The 20,621-nt window shown below is 40.6% G+C and overlaps 1 protein-coding gene across 2 annotated transcripts in view; it reads right to left on the reverse strand.

Moving 5' to 3' along the window:
* Positions 1-7,765, reverse strand: part of MAP7D3 (MAP7 domain containing 3) — a 45,006-nt gene extending 37,241 nt beyond the window's left edge. The window contains exons 1-2 of one of the 2 annotated variants that reach the window (XM_071213103.1): positions 7,562-7,765; positions 6,802-6,971 (exon numbers count right to left, since the gene is read on the reverse strand). In XM_071213103.1, coding sequence (XP_071069204.1) covers positions 6,802-6,838 — 37 coding nt within the window. In that variant the 5' untranslated portion in view covers positions 6,839-6,971; positions 7,562-7,765. Of the gene's footprint in view, positions 1-6,801; positions 6,972-7,561 lie in introns of those variants that run through there. The other variant, XM_058292140.2, reaches the window with a different exon arrangement.
* Between the last annotated feature and the right edge of the window lie 12,856 nt (positions 7,766-20,621).

Consider the following 20,621-nt stretch of genomic DNA (forward strand, 5'->3'; position numbering starts at 1 on the left):
GAGTCAATAAATGCCTAGCATCTGGGGCTGATTGCAAAATGCACATGTAAAGGAAAACGTGCCACATTTATCACACTGTTAATCCTGCAACAAATATTTGTTAGATGAATGAAAGTACTAAAAGCCTCCACAGTGCCAAAGGAGGAAGAAACAAAAATATTTCTGATGGCCACCAGGGTGTTGAAAAGGTGTAGACTTAAAATTATTAAAGGGCAAGTAAATGCCTGCATTTTTCCCCCCTGACTTCAAATAAAGTAGAGCAAACATGGGCTGTGACTTCTCATTCTAAATTCAGGCCTGCAATATAAGGGAAGCTTCATAGGATGCCAAAAAGCATAAAATATCAAGGAATGCCCTTTAAAAACACTTTAGAATTTCTAATAGAGCTAAAAATTGGCAAAAACCAGATGGGAGAAAATGAGAAAAGAAGAGTAAAACACAGATTGCTAGGCCCCATCCCCAGAGTTTTTCATTCTCAAGTCTGCAAATTTAACAAGTTCCTATGTGCTACTGCTCTCACTGGTCCAGGGACACACTTTGGGAACCATTACCATAGGGTACAATCAGTATTTCATACATTCATTTCTTTTCAGTCATTCTTCATTCAATAAATGTATACCAAGCACCTGTTCAGTAAGAGGAGCTACATTAGGTACTGAGTATATAGAGATGAATAAGACTTAGGCCTTGGAAGCAAAAAGCTCCCCAGAAGGAAACTTCTGTTAGGAATTTTCTGTTAGGACGGGGTGGGGGGAGTGGTGGTGGGATTCTGAGAAGGCTTCCTGGAGTAAGAATCATCGAAAGAAACAGAGATAGAAAGGATGATTGGCAGTTAATTAGGACAAGTTGGTCAGGGAAAGGGGGATAAAATGGTACAGGAATGATATACATAATTGGAAAGATGCCCAGCATGGAAAATGTGGAATCTGGAAGTAGGTACCTCATCCTGAGTTTCCTTACCCATGGTTGTCAAAGGTGAACATAATTGGCTGGAAAGTTTGTTTAAGAAATAAAGATTTTTCCCCACCCCCCACTTCCAACTTCCATTGTTTCCAGAATCTCTTATACCACACTTGCATTTTTCAGACAGAGCAGGTTTTCACTAAGCTAAGAAAGCTAGTGGACCTCAGCGGAGCCTCAAATAATTTATTCAAACACATCCCTTAACATTCAATGTAGAGGAGGCTGTGATGAGATAGATGGGCAGTTTCTTTCATTACTGGTGGGAATGTAACTGATACATTATTTCTGGAAAGCAATTTAATGGTATGCAACAAGAGTCTGAAAATGTTCATGCCCATGTGATCCAGTAATCCCACTTCTAGAATCTCTCCCACAGGAATAATCTGAAATATTGACAAAATATTTGTTGAAATGCTAATAATGGTTGTGTAAAACTGGAAGCAATCTAAATATACAATAGTTGGAGCATAGTGAAATAATTTACAAATCATCCAAATGATGACATATTATGCTCCTGCTAAAATACTTCACAAAGTACTTTTAATGACTAGGGCGATATTAGGAGGAAAATTAGATTATGAAATTATATTTGTATTATGACTACAATTATTTCATTATGTACACTTTAAAAATGAAAGGGAATAGACCAAAATGTTACCAGGGATTCCCTGTGACTGTAAGAGAATGTATTATTTATTATTTCCATATTTTCTACAATGACCTGTATTACTTTCATAATTGGAAGGAAGAATTGTTTCATTTTGATTTAAGAAAGCAGGGACTGTTGAGATTTTTCAAAGAAGCTGTTATAAATTCATTTCAAAGAAGCTGTGGTAAATTCACTAATGATCATAAGAGCCAAAACTTGCAATGAGGCTTATATCAATAAGATACAGCCCACATCAATATTATCATTTGTAGAACATACCCTCCTAAAGAAGTGAACTGAATAATGTCTATTACATGTTCATGATGAGAAATACTAGAAATTGTAATAAAGTTCTATGTCATGTATATCCTGGATACTTTCTTTTTTCCCACTAAGAGCAGGCAAATGCTTTGTCCTAGGGTACATTGAAAGCCAAGGCCAAGGTATCACCATGACATTACCAATAAGCATCATAAACAAGGAGACGCATCATCCATGGGAAGGCACATCACATAAAGGGATGCCTCATGGCATTTCCTACCACAATTTCTGGTAAGAGTCTGATGTAACACACTACATATATGGTTCTCCATCTCTTTTCCCCACATAGGACAACGCAGGCACATTCATACCCACATTTAAAACTTAGCTAGTCAGATGAACACGGGGAAAGTAAAGCTAACAAGATCACACGCAGGAAATTAACTGCAGAAAACATTGTAGGAAGTTTTGGTCAGACATCTCTGCTTGATGTGCTGGGTTTTGCTTTTAGGGTGTGTCATGTCCCCTTGCCCACTCCTTAAAGACCACACGCAGGCCCCAGTTTATCATGCTGCAAAGTCGAATGCCTCCATGGTAGAAGGAATGGCTTGTTGCTTTGGGTACTGATGGAAATGTTTGGTACTGATGGAAATGTTTGGGGGTTGTGTGAATGAAAGGAATCTCATCCATTTAAGTGTTGCACTTAATTAACCATCAAGTTCTATCTCTGGGCCTTCATTGGTATTCTAATAAGTCCGATCTTTAAGACTTTGAGACTCCAGCGAACCCATTTTGGTGGTTAAAAGTCTGTTCTTAATCTGGCTTTTCTTTGAGAAGTTTCCTTTGCAAAACTCAATTGTTTGTCAATGGGCTTAAACATTTGTGTGGTTGATAGCCTGCACTGTAAACCTCATTGTTTCTTCACGACCAGCTTACAGATCTATTTAGAGAATGTGTATTTTGAGAGAAAAATGGGCCTGAGAGGACAAAGGGACCTGTGTGTACACACTCCAGGCCACGCAGGGCTACTGGAATGCACACATGGGCAGCCAAGGCCGAAGCAGTTTTCACCAGTGGGCTCCCATCACCTCTGGGTGCACCTACAGTGAAAGACTGTTCAATAAGTTTTTGTTGTTGACGATGAAGTTTATTATTTTGCCTGAGGATAAGGAATTCAACAGAAACAGTCCCAGGAAGAATGGTTCGGTGTGTGGGGACTAACCAGTCGCCTCTCTCACTTTTCTTTTTCTTTGTATGTGTGCGTGTATGCATGGGTGACATTGTGATTCCTTCCGGATGTGCCTATACTGGGATACTGCAGATGAGGCTGATTAAAGAAGGAGGGTGTGAGAAATAAAGCATTGACTTCAACTTGGGTTCTGTAGAAATATTTGGGTAGCCTGCTTGGTGGTGTTTCCATGATTAAAATGACCTGGTGCCTGCACGTGACAGGAACATGGACCACAGTATGGCTGACATATGCTTGTTCTCAGCTCCATATGTTTCGTTTATATCTTAATCCAACAGCCTGCTGGGAACTAGCGGGGTAAGCTGGCACTTTGGGGACTGTCAGTTCGTCTCCTGCTATTTTCTTAGCCTATGGTATTCACACATCCTCCACTATGAGCTGGAATTTGGCCTTGGGCCTGTGGCATTGCCATAGGGCTGACGGCAGGGGAAAGACAATTCGAAATGTGAAATGACTTTGTTCAAATGTGAGCCAGGGATGTATTCGGTCTGTTGTTGATGGGAGGAAATCACATTTGAAGAAAATTGGTTCAGGGGGGAAATGCTGTCATAAGCTTTCAAAATTTAGCAACAGACTGGTTAGGAGTCTCACTCTCCTAACCAGTCTGAGGTGGGGCAAAAGGAGCGTGGGTTTTGGAGCTCAGTATGTTTGGGCCTGGCGCCCCATTCTGCCGTGTAAGGACTATGCTACCTTGAGCCCCAGTTTCCTCATCTGTAAAATTAAGATAATAGTGGCTTAAAACTGTTCTCTTGGTATTCAAATTAGTTGACAGAAAGGATCAGGTAGAGTGCCCCAGATAAAGTACAGGCTCAGGTCAAAATGGGTTTTAGTCAGCATGGCAGCTAATATTTTGGAGGCCCTTACTATAGACCAGGAGTTAAGCACTTTATTCACACTGTGTCACTTATTCTCGTCAGTAATGCTATGAGGTCGGTAGAATTACCACACAGCTCAGATGGGACTCGATAATTCTATGCTTCCTAGTCCTGCTCTACCTCAAAAGTTACAGGGCAGCCCTTTCTCCCTCATTGCTCCCCCACATCATTCCCTCAAATGTCTTCATTTTTCAGAAAGAGGACTGGCGACAGCTCAGCAGGTGACAAGAGAATAAAGACAGGAGGCAAAGAAAAGCGTTTTGCAACCCAAAGCCTGGAAAAGGGGTTTGCAGTCAGAGACAAGAGGTCAGTTTTTCATGCAAAGAAGAATTGTGTATAACTGACAAAGAAGCTTGTTTGTGGGGAGGAAAATTAACACAGGAGAAATTCATATACTTGAAAATGTTTTAAACCAGAATGTCAGTACCCTTTGTCTTCCAGCCCCCTATTTCTTTCTCCCCCCACCACTCCCCTCAGCTGTTGGGGAAAGGAAGGCTTGTTTCAGAAGGGGACAAGTTAGAGTCTATTCCCTCGGGGTGGTGGCAAAGCACGTTGTGTCCTTGTCCTCGTGGGGAAGCCAAAAGGAAGGAGCAAATCTAGTCTAAACAGATGGATTGCACCCATTTGGATGCTTGAAATCTTCCCTCGTTTCTTACAAGAAGAGAAAAACTCTCAAGAATAAGGGAAAATCCTTAGCAGTTTATGGCAAAAAGAGAGGCACATGGGCCTTGAAGAACGGTGGGTTTAGGAGGGCATGTGCTTCACCCTCTGCAGGACAACTTGTACTTGGGGCCGGGGGGAAATGCTTCCTCGATGGCTAGGTTATAATGTTAACTGGAAACAAGTTTTCCGTTGGCCTTGGAGATGCCACAGCATAGAATTGCAACAGTTTTCACTTGAACTATCTGAGAAAGAGTTATGTTTCCTGTTCCCCCCACCAATCTCTCTGGCCACCAAAATTGACGGAAATAAGAATGATAGTAATACAATATTTTGAATTGTGTTTTGCTTGAGAATGGGAAAGTCAGTTATATTTTTCTCTGGTGGCATTCTGTACCATATTTTTCAAAACAACATGAGGTAGGCATTCTGAGCAGGAATTCTCAGGGGACACAAGAGACAGAAAACTACAATTAAGACTCATTTGATGGCTCCAAGATAGTCAGAACTTTTATATCTAGAAATTTAAAATGTAGTCAGCTTCTTTTCATTATACAAGAGAAGCAGCTTAGGCAGAATGACTTAATAAATGTTTCGAAGTCCTATTTTCAAAATACTGTTATACACAATTTCAATTGTAATTCCAGCGAGTTTTAAAAAAAAATTTGTAGAAATTGACAAGATGATTAGTTGTTATGAGGATTTAAATGAGAGAATGTTTGTGAAGTGGCATGTACAGTAGCTAAACAAAACTCAGTTAAAATGTTCTACTTCACTATCAATTTCCTTTCCTTTGTTTTTTAAGGTCCACATATATTCTGGGTTTGCATAGTTGTAATATTTGTGTCTGTACCATGTTGCAATCTGTTTTTTTTCACTTAACATAGCCCATGTACTTACCATTTTAACGGCCAAATAACATTCCATCCAGTTGATAGACTCTACTTTTTAAAAAAGATTCTCTGTCATTATTGAACACTTGGATTGTTTCCAGTTTTTCACTATTATAAATAGTGCTCCTTGGAACAACCATACATGGCTTCTCACCCTCCCACCCCCAGCTCCTTTGGGGATTGTTTCTTTGGGGTGTCTTCTCAGATTGTTCTCCAGAGAAATTCCAATAGTTTACCATCTATGTGTCACCAGTGAGGGGGTGATTACATCATTAAAAATAATAATAAAACCAAACGGGTTGAACTTTTCTCTCTACTTGATATAGAAAAGGAACTTGAGGATTCTGGGCTGAAACTGTCTACACCCCACCCTTCTACCCTCAGCTGTGTTACTGCTTTCTTGGCCTTTTTTTTAACTTCCCCCTTTTGCCCAGAATCTTGGAGCAGAAGTGATCATGCTAAGGCAGAACCGGATGAACAGTTTCTGTATCAGTACTAGGTACAATCTAAAAAAAGAAACACACAGTAGTGTGACTATCCAAAGCACTTCACCCAGGAAAACGTTGGAGATTCACTTGTGAATTTCCATCATGGAGAGAAAGCTGGTAAGAAAAAACTGCCTCTTCAGAAAGAAAAGTCTAACTGTGGATCTATGTATTGAATATTTAGCCCCCTGAACTTGGACTGTCAGTTCAGATTTCTATCACTTACAAAATGTCAATGATGTGTGACATTTTTGAGTGCTAAGACCCTTGGCTTCTGTGCATTGACATCCTCATTTTTCAGCCGAGGAGATAGAGGCTTAGAAAGGTTTACTTGCCCCAAACCACACGGCTAGGAAGTACCAGAGCCATGATAGGAATTCAGGTCTGTCTGATTTGAAAGCCTTCATGCTTAATCTTGTTCGGCCTCTCACTCTTTCCTCATTTATCAAATGGGGATATCCTACTGCCTTACTGACTCCACAGTGCTCTTTCTAGGATCAAATGCGGTAAAAATCACAAAGTGTAGGTCTTCTGAAAAGGCAAGGCTTTCTCATCACTTGGATTTAATTTAGCTTTGGTAGTTCTCCAGGACTCTACTGTCCACAGAATCTGGTCCAGTGCTAAGCTCTCTGGAGAGACTCAGTTGTTTCTGTCCTAAGAACAATTTCTGAGAAGCGGGTCCCTGCTTGGTGTTACACTGTAGTATCTGTAAACACAATGCTCCCCCCCACCATAGAGCTGTAAGGAAAAAAAAGATGAGACCTACCTATGTTGATGTTATCGTGTGTGACGGTCCTGTGCATGTCTCAGCTGTCAAAATTGTAGACTTGATGGCAAATCTAGCACAACTCTTGTAATTCAGGTGTTTGGAGTCGGGTAAGCAAATGAAGCAGGGAGCATTAACCGAAGGAACTGCTGCTTCGTTCACTTCCTTTCCTAAGGGAGAATCTTAGAGTTAGACTCATGTCACCTTAATATTCAAACCAGAGACCGTTGGCATTGAAAAAGTCCTTGGATTTCCTCTCATCGGATGCCAATCTCCCCTTCCCGTTTCTTATTTCCTTTATAGTTCTTGTTAAAAAGGCACGCACGGTCCTATGTGGAGAAAAGAGACAGAAAATCGTATAGGTAGTGTGTTGAATCACAGTCTGTTATGGAAATTGTGGTTCAAAATACCATCAGGCATTCCTGTTTGTGATACCGCTGTGTGTATGTGTCAGACACCCTTCCCTGTCCTTTAATGTGTGATCTCATTAAATTCTTGCAAAATAAAGACAATTTATAGCAAAATAATAATACCATTATTACTACCATATTACAGATGAGGAACTAGAGGTCGTGGAGATAGGTTAACTCATCCATTCCAGTGTACAAAGTTACTGAAGGGCAAAGCCCAGATGTGGCTCTGGAGAAATAAGTGAACGTATTGAGCAAATTCACCTCCCAAAAGAAGAAAAGGGGAAGAGATTGGGACCGAGCATTAAAAATCCTGAGGTCCAGTTCCCATTCTGCCACTAACTACTTACCTTGGGAAAATCACTCCAGTTTCATCCTGTGTAAATCAAAGGGTCATACTCCATTTAATGCTATGGTTCTTTCCAGGTTTTGCATTCTATGCCTTTTTCTGAAATCTGAAATTTGTGATTACTTATAACTTAGTCAATGGTTCAGAAAAAAATCAAAATAGAAAGTTCCCCTCCAAATCGGACATATCGGTGATAGAGATCATCATAGAAATGACAACACAAAGAATGTGCTTTCTAGTTGGCAAAGCTAAGTGTTGCTGCCACCTAGCGAATAAAAGAAGTATGGCTTCTGTGCAAGGAGACAGTGAAAAAGTAACAGAAATCATCCAGTTGACCAGATAATTTACGGCATTTCATTATGTTCAGTATTACAGTGCTTGCTTCAGTATTGCAATCCCAGCATTTTGGAAAAGAGCAAATCTGGGCAGGTGTTATCAAGTAGACATGATCCCTCTTTGGGCTCCACGTACTTGTACTTTTCCACGACTGGCCCTCTCCTCCCAGTTGGAATTCCAGAATTCTAAAAGGTCGGAGAAGAAAGAGACCATCCTTAACACAACTTCTAGGCTGACCCGCAGCATGGCACAGAGAAAAGTGATTCGACCAAGGTCCATTGTAGGCAAGGGTGACAGTAGACGTCTAGTTCCCAGAGCTCTGAAACCTGGTCTGATAAAATCGACCCAGAATGGACGAGATTAGCTAGTTGCAAAATCACCTTCAGAAGAGAATAAAGCTCCCCGGCTGGAAGCAAGCTTAAGAGTCCCATGATATTAACATATTTAAAGGATGCCCCAGTTATCCTGGGGGAAGAACGTGTGGTCTGCCCGGAAACCAGTCACTAGAAGGTGCTCTCCCCTGGGAGGAAGGGATTGCTCCCCTGGGCTCCCAGATTGAGAGCCGCTGCTGGGGGCCTTTACTCTCGTCAGCAAAGCTTACTGTGGGGATAACTTGAATCTGCCACAACGTATTTTAGAACAGTGAAAACCTTGATCCCTTAACTATTATACCAAATTACTTCGAACAGACCCACGGCCCCTGCTTGAGATGATCCATGTCCTCTTGGCAATGATTATTTGCACACTCAACAACCTTAGTAACCATCCCCACCACCACAATAATACTGATGGCTGAGAGCACCAAGGACATGGAGTCGGGTTGCTTTGCATTCACTCATTTACATCTGGCAATAGCCCTGATGAGGTAATAATTATTATGATACCCATTTTACAGCTGAGTCAGCTGAGGCTCAGAGAGCAGTTAACCCAAGGTCACACAGCTCTCCCTGACTTATCTCACAGCCCTATGTGTCCAGCTGTGTGTGTCCATTCTAGCCTTCAAGTGTGTGTGTACACTCTAGCAAGTGGACATGTATAATTCTAGGAAGGAATTCCCTCCTCACCTGCCACAGCCTCTGTTGTAAAAGAAAGCATAGAAAGTGATACAGCTTCTCCTCAGGGAACTGATCAGCTTGGTAAGCTAGTTGCCTGTAGGGGGAGAGGTTACCTTGGGAAAACATTTCCTCTAATTTACAAAAATTGTTTGCTGGGCGGGGACTGAGGGGCAGACAGACTGTAGAAGGATAAGTAACTGATTAAGGGGAAGAATTTTTGATTGTTTCTTGTTTCAGATGAGCAGAGCGATTGCTTCTTTCTATTAACATGAATGATTAAGAATTGACTGTGTCCTTAAGTGATTCAAGCCCTCCACTGTCACAAAACACAAAATCCTCTTTCATAATAAACAAGCACACACAAAAATCCTCTACCATAATAAACAAGCACACACAGAATTATTCATTGAGACTTCTTTCCTGTGTTTGTTAACTCTGATCTCCCATCTCCCGTTAGGTGGAGGTTCCTTAAACAAAAGTCAATCAATCTATGTAATAGTTAAGGTCGATGTAATAAGAACAGGATATGCACTGGAGTAATTTTACCCTTGCCCCCACTCCACCCCTCTTTCTTCTTGTTCCATAGGTTAAGGATACGTGCTCTCGATACATGTCTCTATAGTTTTTGTAAAGTCAGAGAATAATAAACAAGGCATTTACAAAATATGACCAGGAAATAGTTGAACACAAACTAAGAATGCTCTTTAAATAGCGGAAGTGAGTCAGGAAGTAAAGGAAGCTTTGTGTTCACAGGGTCATGGAGAGAGAAAGGGCCTATTTAAAAAAAACAACTGAAGACTTGCTAAGTCGGGACTGCCAGCAGAATTTTCAGCTGTTCCCTGAAATAAGCCTGAGGTGCAATTAGACCACAAGTTCTCCTCCACGGGTTGAGTTTGTGTCTTATTTATCATCCACTTCTCTCACGTTGTCTAGCCTAGCGCTTGGCATGTTTTAGGGATTCAATGACTATTTGGTGAGTCAAAATGAACTTTGTAACAACAAAGGTTCCAGCCTTTGTTGTTGTTGTTTCTTAAATAGCAAAAGAAAATAGAAACTATGACATTTTCAATTCAGAATGTGAAGACTGGAAAGATGGTAATGGTCTCATCTCATTTTATATGAATCATAACTAATAACGTAGCCAGCAGCACATTTGAGCAATTTTCCAGTGATTTGTTATGGCAGCCCTATAAAACAATTTTTTAATTAAAAAAAATAAAGCAGTGTGTGTGTGTGTGTGTGTGTGTGTGTAAATCAGAGAAACTGGTACCAAAAAGAATTTTCAGAATCAGGGCAGAAGTCTGTGGTCACTTATGTGGTGTGGTGTGTGGAAAGTTCCCAAAGATACTCTCTTTAGCCCTCTAGGAGGTCCTCTGTTAAAATCATTTATCTAGGAAGGAGGGGGTAAGAAACCACTTAAAATCTTGGGACAGGATATTTATTATGTGGCAAGCATAATGCCGTCAAATGAGTGCATGTAAAGATGCTCAACATCATTAGTCATTAGGGAAATGCAAATCAAAACCACAGATACCACTGCACTCCTACTAGGATGGCTAAGACGAAACAAAAGCAAAATTGATAATATCAAATGCTGGCAAGGATGCTGAACATTCAGAACTCTCACATATTGCTGGTAAGATGAAAAATCTTTAAGGAAAGTAGGAGAGATACATGTAATAATTTGGTCTCTTCATCTCACCAGAGGCTCAAATAAAGTACTATAAGCAGGCCCAGACAGAAGCAATAGCTAAAAAACAGTAGTGGCAACACGTTATGTGGTGACTAATTCGTTCCTGAGTAAAATGATCTCATCCTGAGGACTGGCCCACAGAGAGGAGATTATTTGGCATTGTTTTGATTAAAGCTTCACACACACTTCTGGAAACTTGATTTTGACCGTCGAGAGACTACCTGTCTCCTTTCAATGCTAAGAAACTGATCAATCCTTTAGACCCCTCCTGGAACAGAGAAGTTTGTAGAAATTGTGTGTGTGTGTATGCTTGTGTGTGTGTGACCTTGCAACTCTTCTCCTTTTGTAGATGAGGTCCATAGGAGAGAAATGACTTGCTTAAGGTCAACGTAGTGGTGGAGCCAGGACGTGTACTTTCTCTTGCCCAGTTTAATTCAGTGCTCTTTCTAATGACTACATTATGCCTCATTTCAAATTAGTCAGTGCAATCTGAGCTGCCCAGGATTGTTGACTCTTGGAGACCATCTCTTGATAAGAGGATGCAGGTGGTCACAGGATTTACTGTACCTTTCAAGATCAATACTAATTACTTCCCCTCATTAATGGCTTCTGCTTTCACCAAGATTAGGGCAACTCCCCAGTTCTGTCATTTCCCTGACAATTGTAAATTACAACCAAGGTACCCTTTTATCTCTACGTGACTCAAATCATTCGCCTGGCTTGGGAGCTTTGGGCAGCTTACTAGACAGATATTGCTATGGTTGTGTTTGCCTGATAACGTGCCAATTTGGTTAATGCAAGTAAACAAACTTATGCTCTCAACCTTTTGCCTCTGGAGGGGACCTGTCTGGAGTTAATTGAAATAGAGAGCATCAAATAGTCTGAATAAATAAACATTTTTGTCACCCAGGGCTACTAAATCAAGCTGAAGAATAATCTAAAATGATGACTACTATCTATAAGCAAGAGTCTGTGTTTTTATTACATGCCTGAATTGCTCATTTGGAGGTCTTTTTTTTTTTTGGGGGGGGGGCTGGAAAAAGGCCGATGACTGTACAATTAATGGGATTGCCATCTGGTTGATTTCATTCTGGTTAGTTTGGCCAAATACCCTTGACTAGAAAACAATCCAACTGACTGTGGTCATTTCGAATAGTTCTAACAGAATTGATTGAGACTTTTTCAGCAATGGAAACAGACTTGTTTTTGTATGGTTTTTATATTTAGGACTTTGGAAGCCTTTCCCTCCTGTAAATGATTCAATAGTTCCAATTTCTTTCTTAAACAAACACAAATCTGTCTGAAGGCCAAAAGTTTATAATATAACATGTCACCTATTACTTGTATAATTAAATCACTCTTAAAATTGTCTTCCTCTTTACCTCAAGTCCTGCATCATCCTGTGGGTATCCATTTCCTTTCCAACTAGGACACTTGATGACTCCCAGCAACTCCCAGCACTTTCAAGATTATCTGAAGATAACCTGAGGCTTCATTAGCTTTCTTAGCTTCATGGTAAATCTATCTCTAAATGCACCTATCTTAATTTTGCATTATTAAAGCATTAATATGTCTATTTTATTAATATCTTTCTCTTCTAGGACACTAAGTGCTGTGAGAACAAGGACCACATCTCATTTTGCTGACCTTTAAATCCTTTCTGTAGGCAGAATCCCAACTTCTAAATAATATGAACAAAGGTGTACAGGCATGCTCTTGTGAGAGGGGTAATGGGAAAGGAGGCAAAAAACATGCTTAGATTGCCCAAGACTGTCTTAGACTAGGAAGCCAGGGTACAAACATGAGTTTTGGAGTCTGGACTTGTCATACATTAGTGCCTACCATCACCCTTCTAAGCCTCAGGGGTGTTGGACAGGGGGCTGTGCCCAAAAGCAAAGAGAAAATGATATGTACCTTAATATGAAGAATTGACCAGCTGTAGACCAGTCTTCCAAAGACAGCTGCCCAGGTTTGAATCATCTCAACCTCCAAATTAAATTAAGACCAGCCCAGATTCCTGCCTCTCATCAGATAAGAAAGACAAATATGTTTACTAGATGAAGAAAAGAGTACCATAGGCCTCAAATCATTTATATAAGCAATGTGTTAAATATAATGTCCAGCACACACACACATACAAAGCCAGAGAAATGAGGAAACAAGGCAACATGAAAAAGAAAACAACAAAACAAGAGAAACAAGTCCACATGAACTTAGAGTTATAAACGCAAGGTATAAAAAGAAAAAAAAAGCAAACCTCGAACTTAGAAGCATAACTCCATGACTGATATTAATAAATCAATGAATAGATTTGTATCTTTAACAATGTATTAGACACGAGTGAAAGAGAACTTGTGAACTAGAAGTTAGATCAGAAGAAAGAAGCCAGTGAACATCATTAGAATGAGTTAGTAGTGATAATTGCCATTTATAAGGTTTTGGCTCTATGCTCCACACTTTCTTATATATTATCTCATTATTCTTTATATAGACAGATATATCATCTCCATTTTTTGCTGTGGAAACTAAGTACTCAAGTTGGTATGGAACTTGGCAATGCTCCCACAGTGGTCCAAGGCACTCAAACCCTGTTTTTTCAGAGTTCAGAGCCACAGCTTTCTTTTAACTACTACACTACTGACTGGAAAGAGAGTCTAGAACCATAGAGCTAACTGTGAGCGGGGCTCAAAGTAGCTTCCAGGGTGTATTTTGGTTAAGAACCTAGAGAACTGAACAGATGGGACCAGGGAAGGACCAGACCAACAACAAAACAAAAGTATCTAGCACCTAGGAGAGCTCCAGCCTTGCTTCCAGTGGGGTAATGCTGGACTTTTCAGTGCTCTTGACCCTGTCAGCTGCCCAAGGAGCCTCCCCAAGTCAAAGAGCATATTCAGCAATGTGACTGGTTGGCAGGTGCTACCACTGTTGCTGAAAATTTGTGAGTGGTGCATTAAGGAGATGAAGGGCCAATCTTCTAAGTAACTCAGTCACCCCTACCTCCATGCTGCCCTGAATTCTTGAGCAGTGGAAATAGTAGTGGTAGCTGTTAAAACAAGCAGCCTTGCTCATCTTGGCATTCAGTTATAGAGCACATCATTTTCGAGGGAATCAGTAACATCTGTCTTTCCTGCCCCTTATTTAACTCATTCTAGTTATGAAGCCCTTCATGTCCCCACTCTAATTATGTGAATGATGTAAAAGAGGAGAGAGAGATGGAGACAGAGAGAAAGAGAGGGAGAATTAATTTACCACTAGGTGAAATGAAAATGTACTGAAGTGTAATGGAATTTCATTAACTTCAGAACTGATGATGAATGCTGTCCAAATAATTCTTACTAATGCATAATTCACAGCTGAAAATAGAGCCAAACTCTCCTAAAAAGCACATCCATTTATCCCCCCAAATTAATCTGGCATGCTATTCATGATGGTTGACAGGATAAAAGATCTACTATGAAAGGTAATCATCTATTAAGATTGGGAATCTATGAGTCTTTCTAGCTTAGTAGATGATGGTAGCTGATAACAAGTGGCTTCATGAGAGGCAGACACCCACAGTTCTCATTCTCAATCTGAATCTCCCCAAAGACATCATTTCAGACATAACCACAGAGAAGTTTGGATGAGCTTCCAGATCTCCATAGCAACCTTGGCCAAATTCATATAAATATCCCCAAAACAAACTGAAATGACTTTCAAAAGATTAAAATGGGGTCATGAAAAGGCCCATAACTTCTCTGACTGGCAATATATATTATATTTATTTATATAGTTGCAAATATAATTATGCTAAGAGATTTAAAAATGTCTTTCCAATTTTGTATAATCCTGTCTATCCAATTCTACAAACTCTCAGTGACATTTATCACTTATAATGTCAAACTATGAGCTTTTAAGTAATCTCTTTATAAAAACCAGTGTATGAATTTTGTAGACTTGGGAGAGTGGTAATGGGAGAGAGACCTTTTCACCTTTGGCTTTGACACAAACCCCACCTAGGGTTGGCAGATACAGAGGCTTGTTATTAAGTAGGAGGCCAACGATTGGCTCAGGTGCCACCAATGGGAGTCCTCAGTTGCAGAGGCCAGTCAACACATCACAATGAGTGCATCATGGCTCCTCCCTCACATGGCTTCCTTCAGCCACTGCTAGACCCTTGGGATAACATGGGGATAAATAATGTCTTGGATGGCCTTTGTAACCCTCAGAAAACTTTTCTATGGGGCAGGAATGAAGTGTGGGGTGTTCAAGGTGTTGCTGCCGTGGCAAGGAATTCTAGGGTCACCCCTATTCCTCTGAATGGACCAAACCTGTGGTGTTCGGTGCTGGACAGAGAGACTCAAGCATATTGGCTACAGATAGAGGCTGTTACTAAGGAGGCCAGCCATTGGTCCAGCTGCTACCAATGGGAATCCAGTTGGAGAGGCCAGTCAATGCATCACAATGGAGGCATCATAACTCCTCCCTCACTTGGGCCCCTTCCGTCACTGGTAGGCGCTTGGGATAACATGGGGAAAAACAATGTCTTGGATGGCCTTTGTAACCCTCAGAAAACTTTTTTATGGGGCAGGAATGAAGTGTGGGGTGGTGGAGAAGTTGTCGGGGTAGCAAGGACTTCTAGGGCTACCCCTATTCCTCTGAATGGACCAACCCTGTGGTGTTTGTTGCTGGACAGAGAGACTCAAGCACATTGGCTATAGCTAGAGGCTGTTACTAAGGAGGCCAGCCACTGGCCCAGGTGCCACCAATGGGAGTCCTTAGTTGGAGAGATCAGTCAACACATCACAATGAGTGCATCATGGCTCCTCCCTCACATGGGTTCCTTCAGCCACTGCTAGACTCTTGGGATAACATGGGGATAAATAATGTCTTGGATGGCTTTTGTAAGACTAAGAAAATCTTCCCATGGGGCAGGAGTGCGATGTGGGGTGGTAGAGGTGCTGTGGGGGTAGCACTGACTTCTAGGGTCACCAGTATTCCTATGAATGGAACAACCCTGTGGTGTTTGTTGCTGGACAGAGAGACTCAAGCACATTGGCTACAGCTGGAGGCTGTTACTAAGGAGGCCAGCCATTGGCCAAGGTGCCACCAATGGGAGTCCTCAGTTGCAGAGGCCAGTCAACGCATCATAATGAGTGCATCATGGCTCCTCCCTCACATGGGTTCCTTCAGCCACTGCTAGACCTTTTGGATTAGATAGGGAATAGTCATGCCTTGGATGGCCTTTGTAATCCTCAGAAAACTTTTCAATGGGGCAGGAATGAAGTGTGGGTGGTAGAGGAGTTGCAGGGGTAGCAAGGACTTCTGAGTTCACCCCTATTCCTCTGAATGGACAAACCCTGTGGTGTTTGTTGCTGGACAGAGAGACTCAAGCGCATTGGCTATTGCTAGAGGCTGTTACTAAGGAGGCCAGTCATTGGCCCAGGTGCCACCAATGGGAGTCCTCTGTTGGAGAGGCCAGTCAATGCATCACAATGGAGATATCATGGCTCCTCCCTCACTTGGGTTCCTTCAACCACTACTAGACCTTTTGGATTGCTACTAGTCATGCCTTGGGTGGCCTTTGTAACCCTCAGAAAATTTTTATGGGGCAGGAATGAAGTGAGGGGTGTTTGAGGTGTTGCTGTAGTGGCAAGGAATTCTAGGGTCACCCCTATTCTTCTGAATGGACCAACCCTGTGGTGTTTGTTGCTGAACAGAGAGACTCAAGCACACTGGCTATAGCTAGAGGTGTTACTAAGGAGGCCAGTCATTGGTCCCCCTGCCACCAGTGGGAATCCCCATTTGAAAAGCCAGTCAACACATCTTAATGGAGGCATCACTGCTCCTCCCTCATTTGGGTCCCCTCAGCTACTTTGAAAGGCTCTCTGGATGAGATGTGCAGAATAATGTCAGAGAATTATGCCTGTTACTGTATGAGAACCTTTCTGTAGGGCAGGGCTATAGATATAAAAGGCTGTTGTTACCTATGAGGCCTCTTAATTCTCTTGATTTAATTTCCTCCCCTTCATCCGAAATTACACCCACTATTCTCCTTGTCGCTCTTCAGTGATGTCATAGACTGCTCACATCACAGTAACCTGGTAATCCTTGTTAACTACTTGGTAACCTTGGTAACCACTCGGCCCTGTCCGTGGTTCCTGGCTTAGGGATTCACATGCAGTCACATTGAGACACTTCATATACCCCATTATACAATGTATTTTTCTAAGACAAAACTAATTTTGTTTCGCTACTCTTAAATATCTTTGAAATCTGCTGAGTGATTGCAAAGGAGCTTAGTCCAGTCCCTTAGCAGTCATTCAGGTCCCTGTATGATTTATTCCTTGCTTCCCCTTCCACACTTAGCCATTTGCCAGAGTTTCTCCCCATTATCTCTGCTTTACGCACTTCACTCAGGCCTCAGTGTAGGTATTGGCACTTTTTAAACTTAATCTCCACTCATACAAATGCCGTTTATCTTTCAAAATCTAGCTCCATTACTCCCCTTGAATTCTTCCTCTACCTTCCAGTTCAAATACTTCCATTTGCTGCTAGTCGGAATTGAGACCCTTGGTCAGAAGTTGATCTTTGCCATGCTTCCTTGACTAGGTTATCTGCCTAGTACCTTTAGCTCCTTTCCCGATAGCTATTTATTTCAAACTTATTTAGGTTGCCATATTGTAAGAATCTTTGCAAGCTATCTCAAATACTCTTTGGAGGAACAAGAATATAGAAATGGACAGGTATTGATAACAGATATATGATAGATGATAGATAGACAGATAGATGAAAGACAGCAGATATTGATCCTGAAGAGTTCTACCCTTAAGTCTTAATCTGATGACTCTACTCAGTTACTTGTCTTATGTACCCCATTACCCTGGATATCCAGTTACCTTTTTCTCTCTTTTCGGCTGAGCTTGCTTCTTCCTATGGGACTTGATGGCTGCCAAATGTCACCATGTGCCTGGTCTGTGGATGGATGTTGGTACTTCTCTGGATCCGAGCCTTGCCACGGCAGTGGTTTTATGATGTCTTCATCAAGGCTCTTCATCCAGTGTCTGATCTTTGCCAGGGGGTGAGCCTATATTTATACCCTGCCCCCTCCTAGACTATTCTACTGTGTCCTAGCCAACCAATTATGACCTATCCTAAACTATGACATAAGTGGACCAACACAAGGTAATATATAAATATATAAAGGTATTTTAATGTTTGAATACCTTTCAAGGTAAAAGGAACATATTCATGTATAAGCACGAACACTGATACAATAACTATTTACCAAAAACATTTTCCAGGATTCTAGATGCACAAGCACCTCTCACCTTTAGTTCATAAAGGGTCTGAACAAGCACTAGGGATATTGACAGGTGGAAATCATCTGAGGCACATTGCTTATTTCAGTCTTTTATTGGATCCCAAAGCTAAGACATAGTACCCTTGTTTAAGAGATATAACAACAATGGCAAAATGTGTGAAAACTGCAGTTTAGTTCTAACTCAACTTAATAGCTCTCCATGCTGTGAAAACTCTTGTGTTTAAAAAATGTTCATAAGTTTTTCGTTAACCTAACCTCCCATAAAGAATTGCTCCTTTCTCTTTTACATGTAACTGTCCATTGCTGCAACACTTTAATCTCAGGCACACTCTTTTTTAACCTGAAAAAGGAAAACATTATATTTGCTTACCATTCTTAGAAAAACTATGTGTACACTGCACAGACCTTCTGGAGACTCCCTTGAGTAATCTTGCTTTAATTGTGTTTACTAATTGTTCATACTAAAAAGTAAAACCAAAATTTGTTAAACAGGATATGCTATCACAGACTTAAATTTACCCTTATGATATAAGCTTCTTATGGAAATTAAATCAGTTCAGATAGCTTAATTAACTGTCCTCACCTAGGCTTACCAACTGACAAAGATCAAAGGATAAATATTTATGTTATAGTAAGTATATAATTTTAGGTTAGTGTGACTTTAAAATGCTATGAAAACAGAGAGGGTTCCTGACAGCGAAAGAAACACCTATGATAAATGGACAAATCAAAGAACGTTTAGACAACTTTTAGATATCATTAACATAAAAAAATAACAGTAATAAAAGTGGAGGATCATTCAAAACCTCAAGGACTTAGAATCTCCTGATAAAATCTTAGATTACTGCTATGCTAAATGAGCAGCATTAACCAAGATATCTTTTCCTGTAATCACTCCCAAAGGAGAATGTTTAGAGAAATTAAACGAGATTGTTATTAACTGTCAGAGATAAGCAGCTAATTTGGAAAAAAGATTTTGGGAAAATTCTGAAGACTCATTGAATAAAGATAAAAGTTGGTCCTCTTAGGAGGGCCGACTGGTAGTGCCAGATTCTTTAAAATGGGGATTTAGCAAAAATTCTTCATGATATTATCCACAATGGCAGAGATAAATTAGTCAAGATACTAAACCAACACTGGTGGGGTAATTTTAGTGGTACTGCTGAGGTTTCCAAAACATGTCCTAACTGATGATGACATAATCCTGGTAAAGGCAGGTCATGAACAGGAACCAAAGCCTCGAGGGTCCTTTGAACACCTACAAATGGACTTTGTACAAACCCCTCCCGCAATGGGCCATAAATCTGTCTTGTTATTGCTAGTTTACTTTCAGGGTGGGTTAAAGCTTTTCCTTGTCAAAGGGTTACAAAAAAAATCTTGATTTTGCTTTTTCTAACCTGGGAAATTTCAACTTATCTCTCTAGTGTCAGAGGAATTCATTTTACAGGCTCTGTAAAGTTCTACATTTTACCCAGAAATGTCCCTGTCCTTATCTTCAATGGTCCACACAAAAAGAGAGAACTAATGGAATTCTGGAACTTAAAGCAGCGAGGCTTTCAGAAACCCTAGAACTTCCACGGCCTAAAGTATTACTATTAGGGTTAATGTCTACAAAATCAACTCCCTTTGGAACCCGCAGGTTACCTACTTTTGAATTAATAACAGGCTACCCCATGTATTTGGGAATTGAATCCTCATTCTTACATTCTACCCTATTACAAGCAGATATGATATGCATATTGTATAGGCAATAGATAACACTCCTACAGTATCTCCAGTTTTATCAACAGCAGGTACAAGCTGCATTTCCAAAACGTCCACCTAAATAAACTCTGACTGATCGCCAAGCTGGAGATTTAGACTTCTGGAAAATACATTGGAGAAAACCTGCTCCTGAGCCTTCATGGAAAGAACCTTATCAGGTACTGTTCTAACAAGTGACAAAGCAGTAAAACACCAAGGTGAATCCTTGAATTCATGTTTCTCAACTCAAAAGCTATAAATCATTTCATCTTGATCACTGAACATTCATTTCATTTGAAGACCTTAAACTTCAGATTCTTCAGAATACTCCAGAAGCTGCAGGCTTCAGAGGAAGGCAGCTTCCACAGAACAAGCTACAGAACTTAAAAGTGAATAGTGGGTTAAAGTTACTTTAAAAGAAATATTCAATATGTGATTATCAATTGTAACAAATGTACACGCTAATGAAGATGTTGTTACTGTGGGAAAGTATGGGAGGTGGAGGAGTTGGAGCATATGGGAAGTCCCTATATTTTTGATGTAACATTTTTGTAATCTAAAGCTTCATTAAAAATTAATATATATATATATTCAAAAAAGAAGTTTTAAAAATAGTGAATAGTGGGGTGCAGATGTGGCTCAAATGGTTGAGAGTCTGCTTTGCACATGGGAGGTGTTGGTTAGGTCCCTGGTGCCTCCTGTAAACAAAAATAAACAACAAGCAAACAAATGAAAAAAACCAACTCAGAGGAGTTGATGTAGCTCAGTGGTTGAGTACTGGCTTCCCACATATGAGGTCCTGGGTTCAATCCCCAGCCCCGGTACCTAAAAAAGAAAAAATAAAAAGTGGATAGCTTCTGTTTAAGATGACAGAATGAGTGTAATTTTCTGATTGTTCAACACACTTTTCTGTCCCTTTACTCTTCTACAA

Source organism: Dasypus novemcinctus, chromosome X (genome assembly GCF_030445035.2).
Source record: "Dasypus novemcinctus isolate mDasNov1 chromosome X, mDasNov1.1.hap2, whole genome shotgun sequence".
Classification (NCBI taxonomy): Eukaryota; Metazoa; Chordata; class Mammalia; order Cingulata; family Dasypodidae; genus Dasypus; species Dasypus novemcinctus.